Raw genomic sequence first — 20,945 nt, 5'->3', positions numbered from 1 at the left:
CATTGTTTGCTAATTTTTTTAAATGTTTAAAATATTTTAAAATGCTTTCTTACTCTTAAAAATACATTTGTCCAATACTGCTAAACACTTTGCCAATAAACTTGGTCTGTTATATTAAAAGCAGCATTTAGGGTGATTTGTAGTGAATGTTTTCATTAAAACTAGTTTGGAAAAACTAGAAGTGCCATTTCATTGGCAAAGTGTTGATAACATCCATCAACGAACTGGTGAAGAAATCTCTGGTGTACATATTCCTTTTGCATGTGCTTTTCCCAGGGGACATAACAATTTTCAGCTGACTTTTCATGGCAAAAAGTGTACATTCTTACTGTTAATTTCTCCTGAAATTTCCTGCAGTGTGGCTATTGGATTTGACTAGTCATAATCTGACTGATCACTCTGTGACTTTAAAATGAACAATTAACTTTGAAATTACAGTAGACTACACACAAGCACTGTTCTCCATCTCTATGATCTTTATTTTATCTAGTTTAAATGCTCAGGTTTCCTCTCATCCATGAGTAAAATCATTGCTTTTACTAGTGCTGACAGTTGCCCAGTGAAGCTACAGTGTCCATACAATATTCTACACCCACAAAGCATTCCTGATACTAGATATACACGCTATATTTTGCACTGAAGGATGTATTGTCTGGCTGTGCTGCAGTTTATTCATTGAACGTCAGACAGCAGCAGGTTGCAGTGATAAGAAGATCCACTCTAGAGTGCAGAAATGAGGGCAGTAATCTGTCTGAAGGGGTTGGAAAGGAAAACTTTTGCTTTTTGCCAGAGTTGCAATGATGCTGATCTAGCACCGAGCGCACAGCTGTAAGCTTGGATAAGGGACAGCGAGTTCGAACCCTACTGTTGGCAGCCATGAAGATGGTTCTCCATGGTTTCCCATTTTCACACCAGGCAAATGCTGAGGCTGTATCTTAAGACCACGGCCACTTCCTTCTCATTCCTAGCCCTTTCCCTTCCCATCATTGCCATAAGAACTATCTGTTTTGATGCAACATAAAAGACATTGTTAAAAAAATTGTTGCGCCTACAATGTAATTATACCTAGTACAGTAAATTATATCTTGTGTTCCCTTGAACAAATGGTATGTTGTGTTCACGTGACCTGTCCCTTACTGGCATTTCAAAAATGTAGCAACCGTGCTCACTTGGTGAACTCCTGTTCTCCTAACATGATGGTATTAGGTTTGAAAGGCCTAGGGACTCCCTCATTTCCAAGCCCTTCATGGCCCTCCCCTTCTTTTATCAATGTCCTCATTCTTTGAAGCTGCAATAATTATTCTTCTAACTAGTATTAATAGAGGATGGTATTACAGTTACACTTCCACTTAAAACCATAATCACGACTACTCAAACACGAGTGAGATAGTATATTCCTGAAAGTCAGTCAAAATCAATACTGATTTGCATTTAGGTAGATGCCCCGGTGACAGATTCCCTATCTGTTTTTTTTTTCCCTAGCCTTTTCTTAAATTTCAAAGAAATTGGACATTTATTGAACATCTCCCTTGGTAAGTTATTCCAATCACTAACCCCCCTTCCTTTAAATGAATATTTGCCTCAGTTTGTCCTCTTGAATTCCAACTTTATCTTCATATTGTGCTCTTTCCTACTTTCCCACTCAAATTTATTCATCTACTAATGTCATTATATGCCATCACTCCAGAGACCTCGGAACATACCACTTAGTTGAGCAGCTAGTCTCCTTTCTCCCAAGTCTCCCCAGCCCACACTTTGCAACATTTTTGTAATGCTACTCTTTTTAGGCTGAAGATGCCCTGAATTGAGGGCGAAACATGTCCCATTTAACTGATAGTATGTTTATGTAACCACTATAAATGGAAATTAATGTATTGAATAGGAGGATTAAAGATCACCTTTATTGTTTTTGAACTATAAATTTTCAATACAGCCCAAAAATAAGAATTGTAACATGTAAAATGCTACTCTTTTGTCGGAAATTATCCAGAACAAATCGAGCTGCTTTTCTTTGGATTTTTTCCAGTTCTTGACTCAAGAAATACTGCTGAGGGTCCCAAACACTGGAACCATACTCTAGTTGGGGTCTTACCAGTCTTATATGCCATCTCCTTTACATCCTTATTACAACCCCTAAACACCCTCATAACCATATGCAGAGATATGTACCCTTCATTTACAATCCCATTTATATGATTACTCCAATGAAGATCTTTCCTTATATTAACACCTACGTACTTACATTGATCCCCATAAACTTTCACTCCATCAATGCAGTAATTAAAACTGAGAGGACTTTCCTGTTTGTGAAAGTTACAACCAGACTTTTAACCCCAATATTATCGTGGTCATTTTGCAGTTGCTCACAATCTTGTAACTTATTACTCTATACAGAATATCATCCACAAAAAGCCTTATCTCTGATTCCACTGCTTTACTAAAATCATAAATAAAAAGTTGTAGGGGGTCTGCTGTCTGTAATTCCATTTGTTTTGCCAATTGTTCAGATATAAATCCCTGTTAGGTAAACTCCAAACCATACATTGGTTTTTATTTTTAGTGTCTGTTCTACCATCACAGCAAAATGGCTGGATAGATCTGTACCAAACATTATATTTGGAGTATACTCATCCCAGGGAAGGTTTTGATATGCATATGATTTAAAAATCTTAGAATAGATGGGGGGGTTTACTGGGAAACCAAAAGTCTTTCTCCGTTTTCTCTTATACTATTGATTTTCTGTCAAATCCGTGGGCTGTGTGTGAAATGTCTCTTCATTATAAAAAACTTTTATGTTCATAATTTAGCTTACTCTTCAAATGACGGGGAAAATTACTATTTTCAAAGGGTATCATGCTCTGCATTGAGTGACCGACAGACAACGAACCTACAGGTTACCATGGCAACATCTGACTGCTTGTCAGCAGGGTAGTACTTTATTGCCATTTTCATCATCATTCCTGTAAACTCGTGGTTGTTCCTTGGGTAAAAAGCAAGAGAGATGTCAATCGGCCATTTCTGTTGATATTGGTGGAATATCATGGAGGTTATAGCCGTCCTCGAATAGCTTAAGTAATAACACCATAAGTCATCTTATCTGTTTGCCTAAGAATCACTGCATCTAAATTTCTCCTGTTACCGCTTTCTTATATCCGTAACTCATACATCCCAGTTTGAGGGACATTTGATTTTCCAATACATCCACTTGGTATTCACATTTGTCCTATCTGGCTCTCCTTGGTTATAATCCTATTTTCTATTATTTCAACTTTAACTGTTACTTTCTTCCTTAATTACTCTGTATGTATGAGAGTGCTAATACCAAAACCTGGACACTCTTTCCTTTGAGGTAAAATTCCAAGCTGTTCAAATGTATAAATTTTGGCCCCGGAAAATATTGAAATAAGGATGCATTTTAATGATGGTCCATACCTTTGTTTTGGTATAATTGTTGGAAAAACAGTAAGTAGTATTACAAAACAGATAACACAATCTCTGTTCTACTGTATTTCGAGAGATCAACAACTTTGGTCTTATGTTTTATTGTCGTGTCTTGATTGTTGATACGTTAGATGGCGCTGCATATCTCCTTTGTAATCGAATCTTTCTAACTCAATTGTGACTTGCATTTGAAAACAAAACCTGTCTTTTTAATGAAAACTCTCCATCTCTCTTTTGAACGGCAGTTGCCAAGTGAGCATGCCATTACAGTAGAAACTTCCAAACTCTATTATGATTGGCAGTAGGAAATGTGGCCTGCCATTATCTTCAAAACTTCCCCAGTACCTACCTTACATCTGAAATAATGTATGGTGTCCTCCCTGTTTTGTTCCTAGGACAGCGCTAAGCGGCATAATCTTACTCCCTGCCTTTACAGTAATTTACAGAGAAATCTGTATACAATGTAGAATACCATATTGAAGCACGGATACATTTGCTAGTATATTTGTAAATATTAAAGTGTAGGTGCTCACTAAGAGCAACAGGGTGAAAAGAGGGTGAATTGCTTAAATATCTCAACCTTGACAGTTTAGAGACTTAAAAATTGGTATTTGAATCTCCTTTAAATATAAAGAAATGCATATTTTTTAGTTTTCAGAAAATCTTAAGGTTGGTGAAAGGAAGTGAAAAAGGGAGTGAATTTTAAAATGAGTAAATCTACAGTATATCTCAAAACTGAAGAAGTTAGACATGAAAACTGGTGTATATCGATATTACAAGTAACTAATCTAATTTTGATCCGTATTGAAGATACAGTAAGTAAAACGCTTTCAAGATTAAAATTGTGTCCACCTTTTCAATAAATTCTACATGAATTTAATCACTAAAAATATATATTTGTATTGTAAAGGTGGATACAATAATTTTAATCTTGAAAGTGTTTTATACATCTGTACATCGGTATAAAAGGCAACAGCACTCACTAAGGAAGGGTTTCCAAAAATTACACCCCTAAGGGGATGAAACAGGAATAAAACCTTGAAAAACCAAAATATTCATTCCTCCGAAACGGTTGACCAGACTTAGTTGAAATTGCACTCAAATGATTATTCCTTTATGTACTAGATGTTAAATAGGATAAGTTTAGAAAAAAAATCCTCCTTTAAGTGTAAAATGGTTGTTAATACACAAAAACAAGTATATACCTTTCTCTGAAAGTGTTCGACATATGTCGTTGAAATCTAACATGATGGTTCCTCATGTATGTCTTAGATTTTCAATAAAACCTGATCTCAAAATAATATACCCCTGAGGTAGGGGAGGGATGACAACATAATTATAAAATTATCTCCAACCATTTGATTTATGGGCTTGAAATTTCACATGATGGTTGTCTTATTGTCTTAAACAATACACCCCTAGGGGGGTTGGGGCTTGATTAGGGGTTGAGGTCTTGACGACCTAAGTATTCATTTCTCTCAAAACATTTGGCGTATGAATTTGAAATGTCGCATGACTGTTGCTCGTATGTGTCTCTGACTTTAAACAGTGGTATGAAAATTGTACACCCCTAAGGGGTTTTGACCATGAGGGTGAGGCCTAAAATCACAAATATTCATATCTCTGAAATCGACTGACATATGAGCTTGAAATTTCATGTGATTGTTGTTCCTATACACCTTGTATTTAAAATGAGAAGTTGTTTTGAAACAACATATTCCTACAGGATTTTGACTGGAGATTGTGGCTTAATGACAAAAATATTCATTTCTCTGAAACCGTTTGTCATATGAGGGTGAAATGTCACATGATTGCCCCTATATTGCACCCGCTCACTTCCTGAGTCCCAGACTAGCATTAATCTCAGGGGTGATCAGTTCGAAAAAGATAAAATAAATTTTATAAAGAAAATCTGATTATATATCAGCGCATCAAATGAACACAGGGATGAACGGGGCATGCAAATTAAGGTAAGGGGGACGACTCATTCATGGATACAAATTTTTCACTCCACAATAGGACTGGGAAGTGACAACTTAAATTCCATGGGCATACTGGACTAACTTACAATAAAAGATATGGAAACCGTTTCCTATTAAAATTGCGATGAGGAGCAATTTATTCACTTATTTTGCAAACTACACATGATGACAATTATTACATTGGGACACTTCCATCCTGAAAAATAAATGACATACTACTTGGATTTACCTCACTACTCTGGTAGTGTAAAACATTTGGTGAATTCGCCCCAATTGGTTACCAGGGGTCGAATTCACATCCGTATGAGTGGACGTTTCATCGCTGGAGATCTTCTTTCGGAGACGAAGGCATGACAGTAACTATTTACTGTCATCTCCTCGTTCCGTTTGCACATGAGACACTTCCGGTATGTACATTCTGGTGAGCCGGACACCCACCGTGGAAATGTTATCGCCTCAAAAAACTGGAAAATACAGTACGGACAAACTCTAGCCTATTATTTCCAGATTCACAAACACGCCAGGTAGAGTTCATTAACTCAAAGCCTATTTCAATATTTACACTTGTCAATACGACAAGACGTACGGAAAGGTTCATTACTATGCTCTGACAATGAAGACATGTGCCGTCCATGGGTTATCATCGCATCTACCACTAACGATCTCCGCCGTGTAAACCCAACATCTGGTTCTGAGCAGTTCGACACATGACGACTGTCCCTATCATATCCTCCTATGATTATTAAATATCATTATCATTCTTTATCTGATCATTTTTATATTCTTTGATTACCATCAGTTAATTTATTATTATCATTAATTTCAGTTATAATCCTATATTTGATTATCATTTGTCATCCGGGATGATTATATGCCAACCTTTGCTGACGTTTCAAACAAAGGGTCGTTATTCCTCGTAATTTATCCGCACAATTTAATGATCAGTTTCCTAATAACATATTATTATTATTATTATTATTATTATTATTATTATTATTATTATTATTATTATTATTATTATTAATCATTGTCCAAAAATTATCTTAATTTTCTGTCATCATAATTATTATTCTCAAATTACTATTAGAAGTTCTTCATCTTCTGCTTCTTCAACTTTTCATTATTATTTCCATCAGTGGAGATTATCATTATCGCATCACTTATTCATCATGGGGTTAATATCTTACATTGATCTCACCATAATTATTCTCAAATTAATCGAATATTTTCTTCCTATTATTCCTCTTTATATTATTATTATTATTATTATTATTATTATTATTATTAAAAATGGAAAGATGATATTTTAATATCCTCTCTTTAGAATTTAGTTACATATGTTAAATCCCGTTATGAACCACAAGATCTGCTTTATGTCGGTCGGGACAACACGGTATTCGGGACCGTACCTTCAGTTTCATACTGCCGTTAATTTATATGGGGACACACGTCCTCCCAAGACACATCTCGCAACCTATGGCACATCACGGCTGGGCAAATACCTCCAATGCCGGCGATTGCTAAACTATTTCTTCCAATTTGAAGTCCATTTCCTTTTATTGGAACTCTTCAAACATTTAATTCGTAAATTAATCCTCGGTGCGTGGATTCTGCCACTCATAACACCGGAATATGCATTTTATATCATCTTAGGCCTTGAGATTCATCTATTTCATCATTACAAACAGTACGGTTCAATTTATTTCAAGCCGGATAATCGTCCCTCATGACTTCCAACTCTAAATAAGGGCTCAAACCACTCTGGGGTTTTAACATATCGTGACCATTCTAATTCACGTGCCTCTATCGCTTTTAAACAAATTTTAATGGTTAAGATAGTCCAAAAACGTGACAACAAAAATTTACGTAAAATCAAACTGATTACCCGAACTAAATTCTTTAACGCTACAGGTCATCTCCACATTGATTATTATTATTATTATTATTATTATTATTATTATTATACTTGCAAATGCACAAAATATTATTATTATTATTATTATTATATTATTATTATTATTATTAATTTACTTTCCTTTGCCAACTCACAAACATTATTTCTTTCTCGCAAATTATTATTATTATTATTATTATTATTATTATTATTATTATTATTATTATTATATAGAACTTACGAACGCACAAAATATTATTATTATTATTATTATTATTATTATTATTATTATTATTATTCTTATTACCTTCCGTACGCAACACAAATTTTACATACCCTGGCACTTGCATAATCTGGCTGTCTGGTAGAAAATATTCCTAACTAAAATACAAATAATCACCGCAGTGATTGAAATCAAATAAATGGGTTAGCACAAAAAGGAATTTAACACTTGAAATGAACTTAAATCAAAGTATTACAAACAGTATGCATTAATTGAAAGAAATATATCCCATATTTACATTATATACAACAAACAAATACTCAAATTAATCTAACCCATTATTACGTTAATATAAATTAGTTCGTCCGTCTAACAAAAAAATTAAAATCATGGATTCGGGAGGCGGACCATGTTAAGTAACCATAATTAATCTACATTGAACCCCGTTTAGTCGTGATAACATCCCCAAATATTAAATTTGTGTACTCATTCCTATGTAGAATTCCATTGTCTCGTAGCGGATGAGAAGCCTCCTGGCCCCATGGTAATTTACTCGTCCATCATATCGCACTTTATAAATTTAACACAATAAAACACTTCTGGGTGACTACCCATGATTAATACCTTACTTACAGAATTTACATTAATTTATACAAAAAACACTTATAGGTGCCTCTAGACCCATTACATTTGCACAATTATTCTTCCTTGAGCCCGAATCACACGTTGTGACACATTATGACGAAGTGTCGTTTCATTCGAACCGGCGCGTATCGCGTTCTTCAATCCGCACTTCCTGAAGTATACGATGCCGTCCTACGATCGCCTCGCTCCTACAGTTCCCTGCTACAATAATAGTTACACCGTCTATCATGAAATTTTTATTTCAGGCTCTGAACACTGCCTTCAAAAAGTATTATCGGCGTTCCTGTCGATTCTTTAAATTCCAACACGTGAAATGTTGAGAAATGTATTAATTTCACATACAGTGATACTGATAATTTACACTCGATATACTGAATAATTATCACTGTTCGTCTTCACCTTCATGACTACTAACGTACTTTCACTCTAACAGAATCTGAGTTTTCTGGTACTGAATTACAGAGTCACTGTGTCAGCGTAATAAATTATTTCAAACGACTGGTTGATGTGAAGCTCGACTGGTCACAACTGGCGAGTGGTAACAACTGGGTGATGTGAGGTCCCACTACTGGTCATTTATAGACGATATGGTTTCCCGCCGAGGTCATCCGTGGTCATCTCATGGGGAGGGGTGTTGGTTATCCTAAATCGGCATATGCAGGTGGATTTGGATCTCTTGATTTATCCCACTTAATAAACTGGCGATACACATTCATGTGTCGTATTCTGAACTCGTATCGTTCGGTGATCATGGAAATATCACTATATTCCTGTCCTACTTTTCGCGCGCGAAGTCGGCGTCCCTGATAGCATGCTCTTCTTGACCAATGGCGAGATAGCGTGGGTCATTTCCAAGAATTCATTACTTTAATTTATTACAATTACAATTAATCAACATGGGAATGATATCACAAAAATCCCCTCTATTCAATTATGTGGTTGGAATAATTTAATTTTTGTTATCGGAGAAGCTAACTGGAGTTCACTCTGAGTTTCTCTTATGTTGGTTTATCTGCGAGCCTATGATAAATCTTTCCATTGGTCAACACCGCATCGGTTAGTTTAAAATCTCTTCGTTGCAACCTGACAACACAAAATGCCTCGAGGCGTTGGAAATCCTCATACGTCATATTCTTCGTATCGGTGATACACCCGGCTTGCCCTTGTTCAGAAATAAATATTCTTTCACTTCCGTGTAGTCATTACTTCTGTTGTTCTGAGCTCTAGATTTAATCCTCTTAGCTTCTGACCAAGAAACATTTTCCCCATAATGACAAGCTTAACTGTGGCGACGGAGTGTTGCGATATGTCTATGTTGAAATCCTTCCGTCCACACAAAACTGACACTGTATTCAATTTAATATTCCTATATATTTGCATTCATCTTATAAAAATCAAATCATGAAAACTAGGGCCTATCTCATCCGGGTACAATATGTAATAGATTTGAACTAAGTGGTCTTAAACCAACACACCCTAAAGGGGTTTTGACTAGGGGTGAGTTCTGATGACATAATATTCACTTGTCTGAAACAGTTATTCTCAAAATGAAATAATCTTGAATGTATAATATTTAAAGATTTAAACTCAAATTACTAATCACTTTCTGCAACCTTAGTATGTGAAATAGGCCTAAATAATAAAGGTTTCATCTCGATTTCTATCTCTATACACACTAAATTCTATGTCTTAGATTTTTAAATAAGAAGTGGACTTCAACAATACACCCCTATGGGGGTTTTGACTGGGGGATGTGCAATGATACAAAAATACACTTCTATGAAAACATTTGAATTACAAATTGGTAATTAAACGAGAAAGTTTTTAGTTTGTCCTAGATGTAAAATATCATACTTCATAAATTTTTCTCCCCTAAGGGGAGTAGATGGTGGCTGACTCTCAAAAAACACAATATCCATTGTTCCGTAACTGTTTCAGGCACGATCTTAAAATTTTACATGAAGGGTGGTCTTGTGTCCTAGATGTTCAAAAATATTTTTAAAAATTTGCCTCTATAAACTGTTAGACGTACATCTTCATATCACAGATTGATCACTTTTATATCTTCGATGTTAAATAAGATAGGGTTTAAAAAATTCTAATTCTTATGTACGGTGTTCAAATGTATGTTGGATGAGAAAATGTATAATCGTTCCCCAAAACCACTTGACGAATGAACTGAGGGTGTTATTTTACAGGCTCAATCGACAGTAGAATCTCCAAAATTAAAAATTTTGAAAAATAACTTTCAATTTAAAACCGTACTGAAGCACAGGTATATTGCTAGTTTATAAGAAAACATAAGGTCCAATATTACTGCCTTCAGGAATTCCCTTAATTATGACAGGATCAGATAGCTTCCCTACTCTAATTCTCTGATTTATTTTCTAGAATTATTAGCAACCCATTCAGTCACTCCTTTGTCTAGTCCAATTGCACTCACCCCCTGCGGGTGGGGGACGCACTAGTAGAATACACCCGCGGTATCCCCTGCCTGTCGTAAGAGGCAACAAAAAGGGGCGACCAAGGCGCGGACATGGATTGCCGATTGGTATAATGTGTCTGACCTCCTGTGGGTGGCAGAGGCTGAATACATCCACAGGTAATCCCTGCCTGTCGTAGGAGACTAAAAGGGTCATGTGGCCATGGTCCCCTCTTTATTTTTTAATGTTTTTCCGAGGGTCAGTTGTAGAACATTTCCAAATTTTGATGTGCGTGCTGCCCGGAGATGGGCCTCTTACGTGTGCGATTATGCCTAAAAGCCCGCAATTGCCCACCCAAACATTGCGGGTGGGAACACCATGTACCTTGGCAGTAGTATCTGCCTGACAACCCAGGTCCCCGCACAGCCGAATGCCAGGACATATTATTAATTTTTTTTCTATATTTAGTGCTCTGTACATGCTATGGGGTACATGCTATTGCGGGTGACTGGAGGAAGGGAGTCTTAGTGCTCATTGCCTCAGTCATTCCGTATTAGGCATCGTCCAACATCGGACCCCGGGCAGTATCTGCTGTGACCAGGTGGGTATTGCCTTGGCTGCTTGGTTCGGCTCCAGAGACCCCTGATTGTAGTGGGTGGCATTCGGGGAGGAAGTTTTCAGGCATAGCTTCCAAACGAAGTCGCCCCTCTCAAGGTGGTCCCCCACCAAAGTCTTTTAACTTTTGCTTCCCTGAGAGGTTCAACTTCCTGGGAACATATGCAATGTGAAGGAATGGGATCCAGCTTCCCTAGGTTTCTGCTTGCTGCCAGAATCGATGAGCATGATTTTAAGCTGGTTAAGTTGATCCTTTTTAGTCGACACATCAAAGGTGTCTACGATGAACTTGAGGACCTCAAGAAAAGACTCGTACAGCACTGCAAGCTGATCAGTTGCTTAAGTGCGACCACTTTGGCGAAATCCCCGTCAAAGTGGAGGAGCATAAATCCTTGAATCTGGTTCGTGGAGTCATCTTTCACTGCGACCTTATTTTGAACACTGACGACGAGTTGATGGAAGACATCAAGAACCATGGCATGACACGTCCTGCGCATTACGCGCAAGGTCAACGGTGAAGACGTTGCCACTGGTAACTTCATTCTCTCTTTCAAGTTATCAGTGTTACCAGAGAGAGTCAAGGTAACAACTTATCATTGCGATGTGAGGCCGTACATCCCGCCTCCTAGGGGATGCTATCAATGCCAGCGATTCGGACGTATAGTATCTCGCTGTTCGAATCGGTCTGTATGTGGTACATGTGGACGAGTAGCTCACGGCACGGAGGAGTGCACAACTCTCTACAAGTGCACTAAATGCTCCGGTTTTCATTCTCCTCGGGATTGGAACTGTCCAACATATCAGAGTGAGAAGAAAATCCAGGAGATCAAGACCCTGGATGGTCTTTCCTACCAGGAAGCGCGCCGTAAGTTTAATTCCACTAATACACCTGCCCGTACACTCAACTACAGCACGACAGCTCAGTCTTCCAGGTTCGTCATTTTCAACATCGTCACCTGTGCTGATCGCTGTGCCCAAGGCGACTGTTGCTGCTCCCAGCAACGTCGCAAAGAGTAAAAGCTCGAAGGGGGGACCACCCCACCTTCGACCAACCAGAAGTCTGTGCCGGCTGGCAGTTCCCAGCTGGCAAAGCAAGAGGGGAAGGCTAAGGCTCGCCTCCCTAAGAGGTTGGCGAAAGCCGTGCCCCAGCCAGCGGAGGCGGCATCGTCGACCAGGGCTGGGAAACCATCTCCCAGCCCGTCTGATCCAGAAAAGGCGGCGAAGGAGAGCGCCCTTGCTGAGCGCTCTCGCACTTCCCCTGCGAAGGAGAAGTCATGCCACCCATCTGGGGGGTATGAGTCTGTGCCAGGAGGTACTCATGCTCACAAACCTGCACGCTCTCCTCGTAGAGGACCTGCTCACCTCCGAAAAACGTCTAAGTTCTGGGCGGCATCCCTGCCGTCTGTTGATGACGGGATGGATGTCGTGCTGTCCTACATCTACGGATGTAGATGTTGATAGTATTTTAGGCTTGCGAGCATTTTGTTGCTCATAACCTAACACTCCTTTTATAGTCTACACTATGGCACTGTTACAGTGGAATTGTAACGGTTATGACAGGCATCTTGCTGAGTTATGTCAGCTCATTACTGAGTACGCAGCGAGTATAGTCTGTATTCAGGAGACCAACTTCAGACCTGGTCATCCTACGGTCTTGAGAAATTTCAGATCATACTCGGCAGAACGATATTATGCCCACTGGGCGTCTGGTGGCGTGGGCATTTTTGTCCGTTCTGATATCTTCAGTGAAGAGGTTCCTCTACGGACCCCACTGGAAGCAATTGCGGTGTGGGTTCCTCTGCCTGTCATAGCAACAGTGTGTAACGTTTATTTTCCACCAGGCCAGCCTCTTAACATAAATGTCACTAATCTTATAGATCAGCTTCCACCTCCCTTCCTCTTGTTGGGCAATTTTAACACCCATCACCCTATCTGGGGCTATGAGACACCTTGCCCCCATGGAAGAGAGCTGGAAACATTAGTAACAGAGCTGGATTTATGTATTTTGAACACAGGGGAACAAACACACTTCAGTGTACGTTACGGCACATATTCTCGCATAGATGTAAGTCTATGCAGCCGAACGTTGATTCCGCTGTTTCGGTGGAATACACACGATCTCTGTGACAGTGACCATTTTCCCATCATTCTTACTTTGTTGAAACATAAATCTGTCGAGGCACCCCCTCGATGGATTCTTAAACATGCAGATTGGCCAAAGTACACATAACTAGCTGTCTTTAACAACGATACCGGGTAGACCGTCAGCGAGGAAATAACTTACATCACCCAAGTTATTCCTGCTGCTGCTGCTGCTGAAGAGTCCATTCTGTTCTTCTCAGGGACTCCTCACCAAAAACTCTTTCCGTGGTGGAACGTTGAAATAGCAGCAGCCATCAAAGTACGCCGTCGTGCTCATAACCGTTACCATAGACAGGCTGCTGTGGTCAACTTGGTAACATTTAAGAAACTCTGCACTCAGGTGCAAGTTCTGATTCACCAAAGTAAGAAGGCTTCATGGGAGAGATGTGTCGTCTATGACATCACATACTCTATCTCAAGTATGGACTAAGCTTCGACGGATTTCGGATATCCCAGGATCATCTCCTGTACCAGGAATTTCCATTGCAGGCAGTGTTGCCACTGACCCTCTCATGATTGCTAAACATCTAGCTAGTTATTTTGCGGATGTATCTGGCTCCGGGAATTACCATCCTGATTTCCTTGCTCTGAAGCGGGTGGCAGAACGTCATCACCTTAGTTTTGCCACCCAAGCTTCAGAGGACTACAACATGTCCTTCACGGAGTGGGAACTCCGCAGCGCCTTAGCGCTTTGCAAGAAAACTTCTCCTGGACCGGACAACATTCATAACCAGATGTTGAAACACCTTAATGATGATAGTCTACTATATCTCCTTCGTGTATTCAACCAAATCTGGATAGAGTGCAAGAGGGCGTAGTCATTCCTGTCCTCAAGCCTGACAAAGATCCTAAGTATGCAGGAAGTTACAGACCGATTTGTCTTGCAAACTGCCTGTGTAAGCTATTTGAGAGGATGGTAAATCGCAGACTCGTGTGGTGTCTGCAGAAACAAGGACTCTTGTCAGAGTACCAATGTAGTTTTCAAGCCACTCGATCCACCACTGACCACTTAGTATGCCTGGAGAGCTCTATCCAGGATGCGTTTCTCCGCAAACAGCACTTGGTAGCTGTTTTCTTTAACTTGGTGAAGGCCTACGACACCACATGGCGATATGGTATCCTTTCAGCCCTGCATCAATAGAGATTCAGAGGTAACTTGCCGTATTTATTGCGAATTTTTTGTCCTTCCGTCTACTCCGTGTCCGAGTAGGGAGGACATATTCGTAATACCACGTTCAAGAAAATGGAGTCCCACAGAGATCGGTCCTTAGTGTCACTCTGTTCACGATTGCCATAAACGGTATTGTCGCAGCCGCTGCTCCAGCAGTAATACCGTCCCTATATGTGGACGATTTTGCTCTGCACTATAGCTCGTGCAGTATGGCAGTCGCAGAGTGACAGTTACAGCAAGCTATTAGGAGGGTGGAGCAGTGGACCTTAGAACATGGCTTTCGGTTTTCTGCCGCAAAGACCTCTGTTGTCCACTTTTGTCGTCAACATACTCTTCACCCACATCCTGAGTTTTATTTAGGAAATGTCGTTCTTCCAGTTGTTGACACTGACCGATTTCTTGGGTTCTCTTTTGACAGTAAATTATCGTGGGAGCCACACGTGCGGGAGCTAAAAGTGCAATGCACCAAGAGGCTTAATATCTCTTGAAGTTTCTTAGCAGCACTACTTGGGGAGCTGACCGCACGGTGCTCCTACAATTTTACAGGGCACACATTTTATCCAGGTTAGACTACGGCAGTGCAGCATATGGCTCAGCAAGACCAAGTGTCCTGCCAAAGCTGAAAAGCATCCACCACAGCGGGGTTCGGTTGGCGACGGGAGCCTTTCGAACAAGCCCCATAGCTAGCCTGCTCACCGAGTCTGGTGTGCCGCCTTTACATCTGAGGCACTAGCAAATGCTTCTTTCCTATGCTGCTAATTTGCGACAGATGCCAATTCATCCAAGCTATCCTTGCGTTTTCAACAATGGCAACCGTTTGCTGTACGCTGCTTGTCCTCGAGCAATGCAGCCGGTTGGAATATGCTTGGATAGCAGTTACAGATTGTTTGACGTACCTTTGGTTCCTTGCCTTGTCAGACAACCAAGTGGGGTACCTCCGTGGGTCGTATGATGACCTGAAATAATCCTGGATCTGTACACTGGCCTGAAGGAAAACACAGACCCTTCAATTTATCGGAGGCTCTTCCTGTCCGTTGTTGGCCGCTATCCAGGTTCAGTCTTCGTCTACACGGGTGGTTCAAGGACAGATACGAAGGTGGCTGTACATTCGTTGCAGACAATGATAGGTTTCTTTTTGCTCTCTTGGAAACCTGTAGTGTGCACACAGCAGAGCTCTGCTATCTGTGCAGCTCTGCGGTACACACTGTACAATGAGCGCCGACCTTTCTTGTGTGTACTGGCTCCTTGAGTTCGCTCCAGTCTATTGATACCTGTTTCCCTCGGCACCCTCTGGTGCAGCGGATCCAGGACCTGCTGGCCAGGTGTTCGTATGATGGCACCAGAATCACGTTTCTGTGGCTCTCAAGCTACATGGGCATGGAGGGGGGGGGGAAGTTAGATCAGGCTGCCAAGGAGGCAGTTACACTGCCGCCGTTGCCTTTCAAGCTTCCAGCAAGTGATATATGCTCTCAGCTAAGACATCTGGTTATGTCCCGTTGGGAGATGGAGTGCCAGGCCATTCCACTTCCCAATAAGCTGAGAGCGATAAAAGGAACAACGAAGGTATGGAAGACTTCCCTTCGGGCTTTGCGGAGGGAAGCCTTGGTATTATGTCATCTTCAGATCGGCCATGGTATCGTGACTCACTCGCATCTTTTGAAAGGAGAACTCCCTCCAGTGTGTACCTGCGGCGACCATCTTACTGTGGTACACATCCTTACGGAGTGTATGGACCTGGTCGATCTTCGCCGTAGTCTTGACCTCCCGGGTACCGTATCCCTTATCTTGCGAGATGACAAGCAGTCAGCAGACCTCGTCATCCGCTTTATGAGGGATAGTGGTCTGTTTTATCGTATGTAATGATGTCCTTTGTGCTCGTGTCTTTCTGTCAATTGTGCTTTTATCCTATCGACTTCACTTTAGTTTGTGTTGCGTATTTTAATGTTATTTTAACATCTAATGTAATATATATATATATATATATATATATATATATAAAATGTACTAGCAGGCAATGCCTTATTCCTTTGTCTCCTGTATTTTCTCTTATTCTATTACAAAATAAGGCATTGCAAATTAGATCCACTGATTGTTTTAATCTCATACTCATTTTTCATCACCATTTTTTTTTAACTGTAGTCAGTGGATACGTTTTAAAAATTTTAAGTCGTGTATCATGTCGTCCATCTCATTCCATTAGGGGCCAATGACCTTCGATGTTAGACCCCTTAAAACAAGCATCATCAACCAATTGCACTCATTTTTGCCAATAGTCTCCCATGATCAACCCTATCAAATGCCTTTGACAGGTCAATTGTGATACAGACTATTTTACCTGAATTCAAGATATCTGCTATATCTTGCTGGAATCTTACAAAACTTAAAATGAATACAAGATTTATTGCTCCACCTTCTCAACATTTAAAATCATTTAACATTTTTCAAAACATTAAAATATGATAGTGTCAGGTACTAGTTTCGGTCTGTTTTGGGACCATCATCAGCCTAGCCAAAATTACGAGCAAAAGACATAAACTAAACATGAAGTAATATGGCTGAACAAGAGGATGGACTGTAGCGGAATGACATACAAGTAAAAACCTTATACACAAGTTACAATAATTATAACCAAAATGTCATCTGTTAATTTTAACATAATTATAACCAAAATATGTCATCTGTTAATTTTAACATATTTTGGTTATAATTATTGTAACTTGTGTACAAGGTTTTTACTTGTATGTCATTCCACTACCATCCATCCTCTTGTTCATCCATATTACTTCATTTTTAGTTTGTCTTTTGCTTGTAATTTTGGCTAGGCTGATGATGGTCCCAAAACGGACTGAAACTAGTACCTGACACTATCATATTGTAATGTTTTGATAAACGGTAAATGATTTTAAGTATTGAGAAGGTGGAGCAATAAATCTTGTATTCATTTTAAGTTAAGTCTTAACTCAATACGGAACCCAACCATGAAGTTTATTACTTGGAATCTTACAAGTTGAGCTTCAGTGGAATAATCTTTCCTAAACCCTACTATTGAACCAGTTATTAATTTTGAAAACTTGTCTAATATAATCAGAATGAATGCTTTCCCAAAGCTTACACATAATGCATGTCAAACTGACTGGCCTGTAATTTTCATCTTTGTCTATCACCCTTTCCTTTATACACAGGGGTGATATAACAACTCTCCATTCATTTGGTATAGCTCCTTCATGCAAACAATAATGAAATAAGTATTTCAGATATGGTACGATATGGTACTATACTGTATCCCAACCCATTGTCTTTTAATATATCCCCAGAAATCTTATCAATTCCAGCCACTTCTTTAGTTTTTAACTTTTGTATCTTATTGTAAATGTAGTTACCATAGGTAAATTTTAATATTACATTAGCATTATTTATCTCCTTTGTCTGGACATTAACCTTGTAACAGTCATTACATACTGCTGACTGAATACTTCTGCCCTTGTTCATTAAAGATTCCTGGAATGTCTTTCTTGAAACCTGTTTCTGCCTTAAAGTACCAATACATACCCTTCCATTTTTCACTAAAATTTGTATGAATGCCAATTATGCTTTCCATCATGTTATCCTTAGCTGACTTCTTTGCTAGATGCTATTGCCTAGTAAGTTCCTTCCTTCCTACTTCCACACCCATTTATAACTATTTCTTTCCAATCTGCACATCCTCTTTAGTCTCTTTATTTCTGTTATAAGAAAGTGCGTCTTTGACATTCCTTACCACATTTAAAGGTACATACCTGTTTTCACATTCCTCAACAATTGCTTTAAATGCACCCCACAGTCTCTTTACATTTTGATTTACTGTTTTCCACTGATTATATTTAGAGTACTTTTTTAAAACACCCTCATGCCTGTTTTATCAGCCATATGATCCTTTATCACATATTTTTTAACTACAACAAAAACATCTTCATGATCACTAATACCGTACATTACTTCGATTTCTGTATAGAGCTCATCTCGTTTAATAGATTTTTTTTAAAAAAGTTCTGAAGATAATTTTCTCTGAAACTTTTCATAATATTCAGACTTAGTTAAGCAGGGTTAACCTAAAAGGTTTTAATGTGAGAGATTCCAGAATTTTTAAGAAATGAATGGATCAATATTCACTTAAATGGTGCTTGCTTGAAGTTTAAAATTAAATGGATATCTTGAACCCCTATGCACCATGTTCTTTGGTTTTTGAGAATGTCAGAACCATACCTGTATTTCCTTGTTATCAGTTAAGTCCATATTCTATTCACATGAAGTGTAAGTGCATACCACCACTTCTAGATCCTATTTATATAAAGAAGTTGAGTACGTCCACTTGAAATGAGCATTTTCCTAAATTCTTGTGTCCATTCTTTGACTACTAGTTAGTGCAGTTTCAAAACCACTAAAAAAAAAAATTTGGCAAGGGTTCCCAATTACAAATTACTGTCCAGTCATCAATGTAATTTATTACTGACCTTTGCTGACTGTCATAATTTAATCAAGTGGTGTGTGTGTGTGTGTGTGTGTGTGTGTATATATATATATATATATATATATATATATTTACTTGGCATTTGACAAGTATGACTTGCACTTTGGAGCTAACAGCTTTTTTCTATTTTGCAGAGTCGATGCAAGCTGTGTGGAGAATACTATGACACTATAGTTCACTGGGTAGAGTTGAGAAAGAAGGCTGTTGTAGAACAAGAGAAGTCACTTGAAGAGAGAGAGAAACAATTAGACAAAATTGAACGAAAGAGAATAGAATCTCTAGCACCTGAAATAAAGTTAAAAGAACTTAAAATAGCAGCAATAGAACTTAAAATTAAGATACTAGATGCAAAAGAGAAAAATGTTAATGAATTCGTGGAAATATTAACAGATTTAAGGAAAAAGTGGCATTCAAAGTCCAAAGAAACTGAACTGAAGATCTTAAAGGAATTCAAGAAACAGTTGCTTGAAACTGAGCAACAGAGAGCTATTGAAATCATGCTAGCTTTAACAGATTTTGAATCTATTTTACAGAAAGAAATCTTAACTTGTGAGTTATCAGAGTGTTAGATTAAATAGCTTCTCTGCACAACATAATTCCAGTGTAAAGATTAAAAGGAGAAATTTTAGATACTTAACGGTTGTATATATAAAATTTTTATAAAAATGTGTATGTCATTACAAATGCAGGGAATTACTATTGTGGCATTTGCCAATGTAAGTGTCCCCAAAAATAAGTGCCAATAACAATAATAAATTCCAAGGTGTGTCCATTATCTCTAAACACGTCCGGCTCGGGGTATCCGCTTGTCCTTGCTCTAGGAGAAACCATCACCACATCTGCAGAATCCATGATGAAAGCTGTATCATTCGGATCAGTGTTTCTCCTATTCATCTCGGTATTGGACTTTGGTTAACAGCAAGGCATCAACTCGATAATGGTTCATGTTTGTGGGTTACTGCAGTCACGTCCTAGTTTGTGAACCATGGGCAACGGCTGAGTGGCCTAGTAAGTGGTCCTGAGAGTCGGGATACCAGTTGCTATGGAATGGAAGTGGGCATCTCGGATATATTCTGAGTCATGACCCTCCTTGTCCTCAGGCGGCTAGGACTATACAATTCACCGGTGGTCCATAACCCGTTCGAGGAGAGATCCTCACTTGGACTATGTGCAAGTAGGGTAGCATCCTGCTTCATGAATTTACCCAGCTCAGAATATTTTAAGCAAGCCTCGGACCTATGGGAGTAATGGAGTCCCATTCCCATTTGACAGGCGAGGGACTCCTTGGAAAAAAACTTGGTGAACGAAATGGAATTTGATGGGGCGCTATCAATATTAATGGGGCTTATGGAAGAAAGAACTGGCTGAGTCAGCAAAGAGGATGCATCTGGATGTGCTAGGAGTAAGTGATATTTGGGCAAGGGAAGATAATGAGGAAGAGATAGATTATAAAGTATACTTGATGAGTGTTAGAAAGGGAAGGGCAGAGTCTGAGGTAGGGCTCTTTATCAGGAATACCATTGCACGCAACATAGTTTCTGTTAGGCACGTAAACGAGCGAATGATGTGGGTGGATTTGTCAGTTGGAAGAATTAGGACAAGAATTGTGTCCGTGTATTCACCATGTGAGGGTGCAGATGAGGATGAAGTTGACAAGTTTTATGAAGCGTTGAGTGACATTGTGGTCAGGGTCAACAGCAAGGATAGAATAGTGCTAATGGGCGATTTCAATGCGAGAGTTGGGAATAGAACTGAAGGATACGAAAGGGTGATTGTTAAATGTGGGGAAGATATGGAAGCTAATGGGAATGGGAAGCGTTTCCTGGACTTCTGTGCTGGTATGAGTTTAGCTGTTACGAATACATTCTTCAAGCATAAAGCTATTCACTGCTACACATGGGA

The 20,945-nt window shown here is 39.2% G+C and overlaps 1 protein-coding gene across 1 annotated transcript in view; it reads left to right on the top strand.

Moving 5' to 3' along the window:
- LOC136866750 (uncharacterized) overlaps positions 1-20,012 on the top strand; it is a 32,025-nt gene extending 12,013 nt beyond the window's left edge. Inside the window, exon 3 of the mRNA XM_068227041.1 lies at positions 19,178-20,012. Coding sequence (XP_068083142.1) covers positions 19,178-19,612 — 435 coding nt within the window. The 3' untranslated portion in view covers positions 19,613-20,012. The remainder of the gene's footprint in view (positions 1-19,177) is intronic.
- The last annotated feature ends 933 nt before the right edge of the window (positions 20,013-20,945 follow it).

Source organism: Anabrus simplex, chromosome 3 (assembly GCF_040414725.1).
Source record: "Anabrus simplex isolate iqAnaSimp1 chromosome 3, ASM4041472v1, whole genome shotgun sequence".
Classification (NCBI taxonomy): domain Eukaryota; kingdom Metazoa; phylum Arthropoda; class Insecta; order Orthoptera; family Tettigoniidae; genus Anabrus; species Anabrus simplex.
The sequence above is the reverse complement of the archived record's forward strand: the minus strand, read 5'-3'. Positions and strand labels throughout refer to the sequence as shown.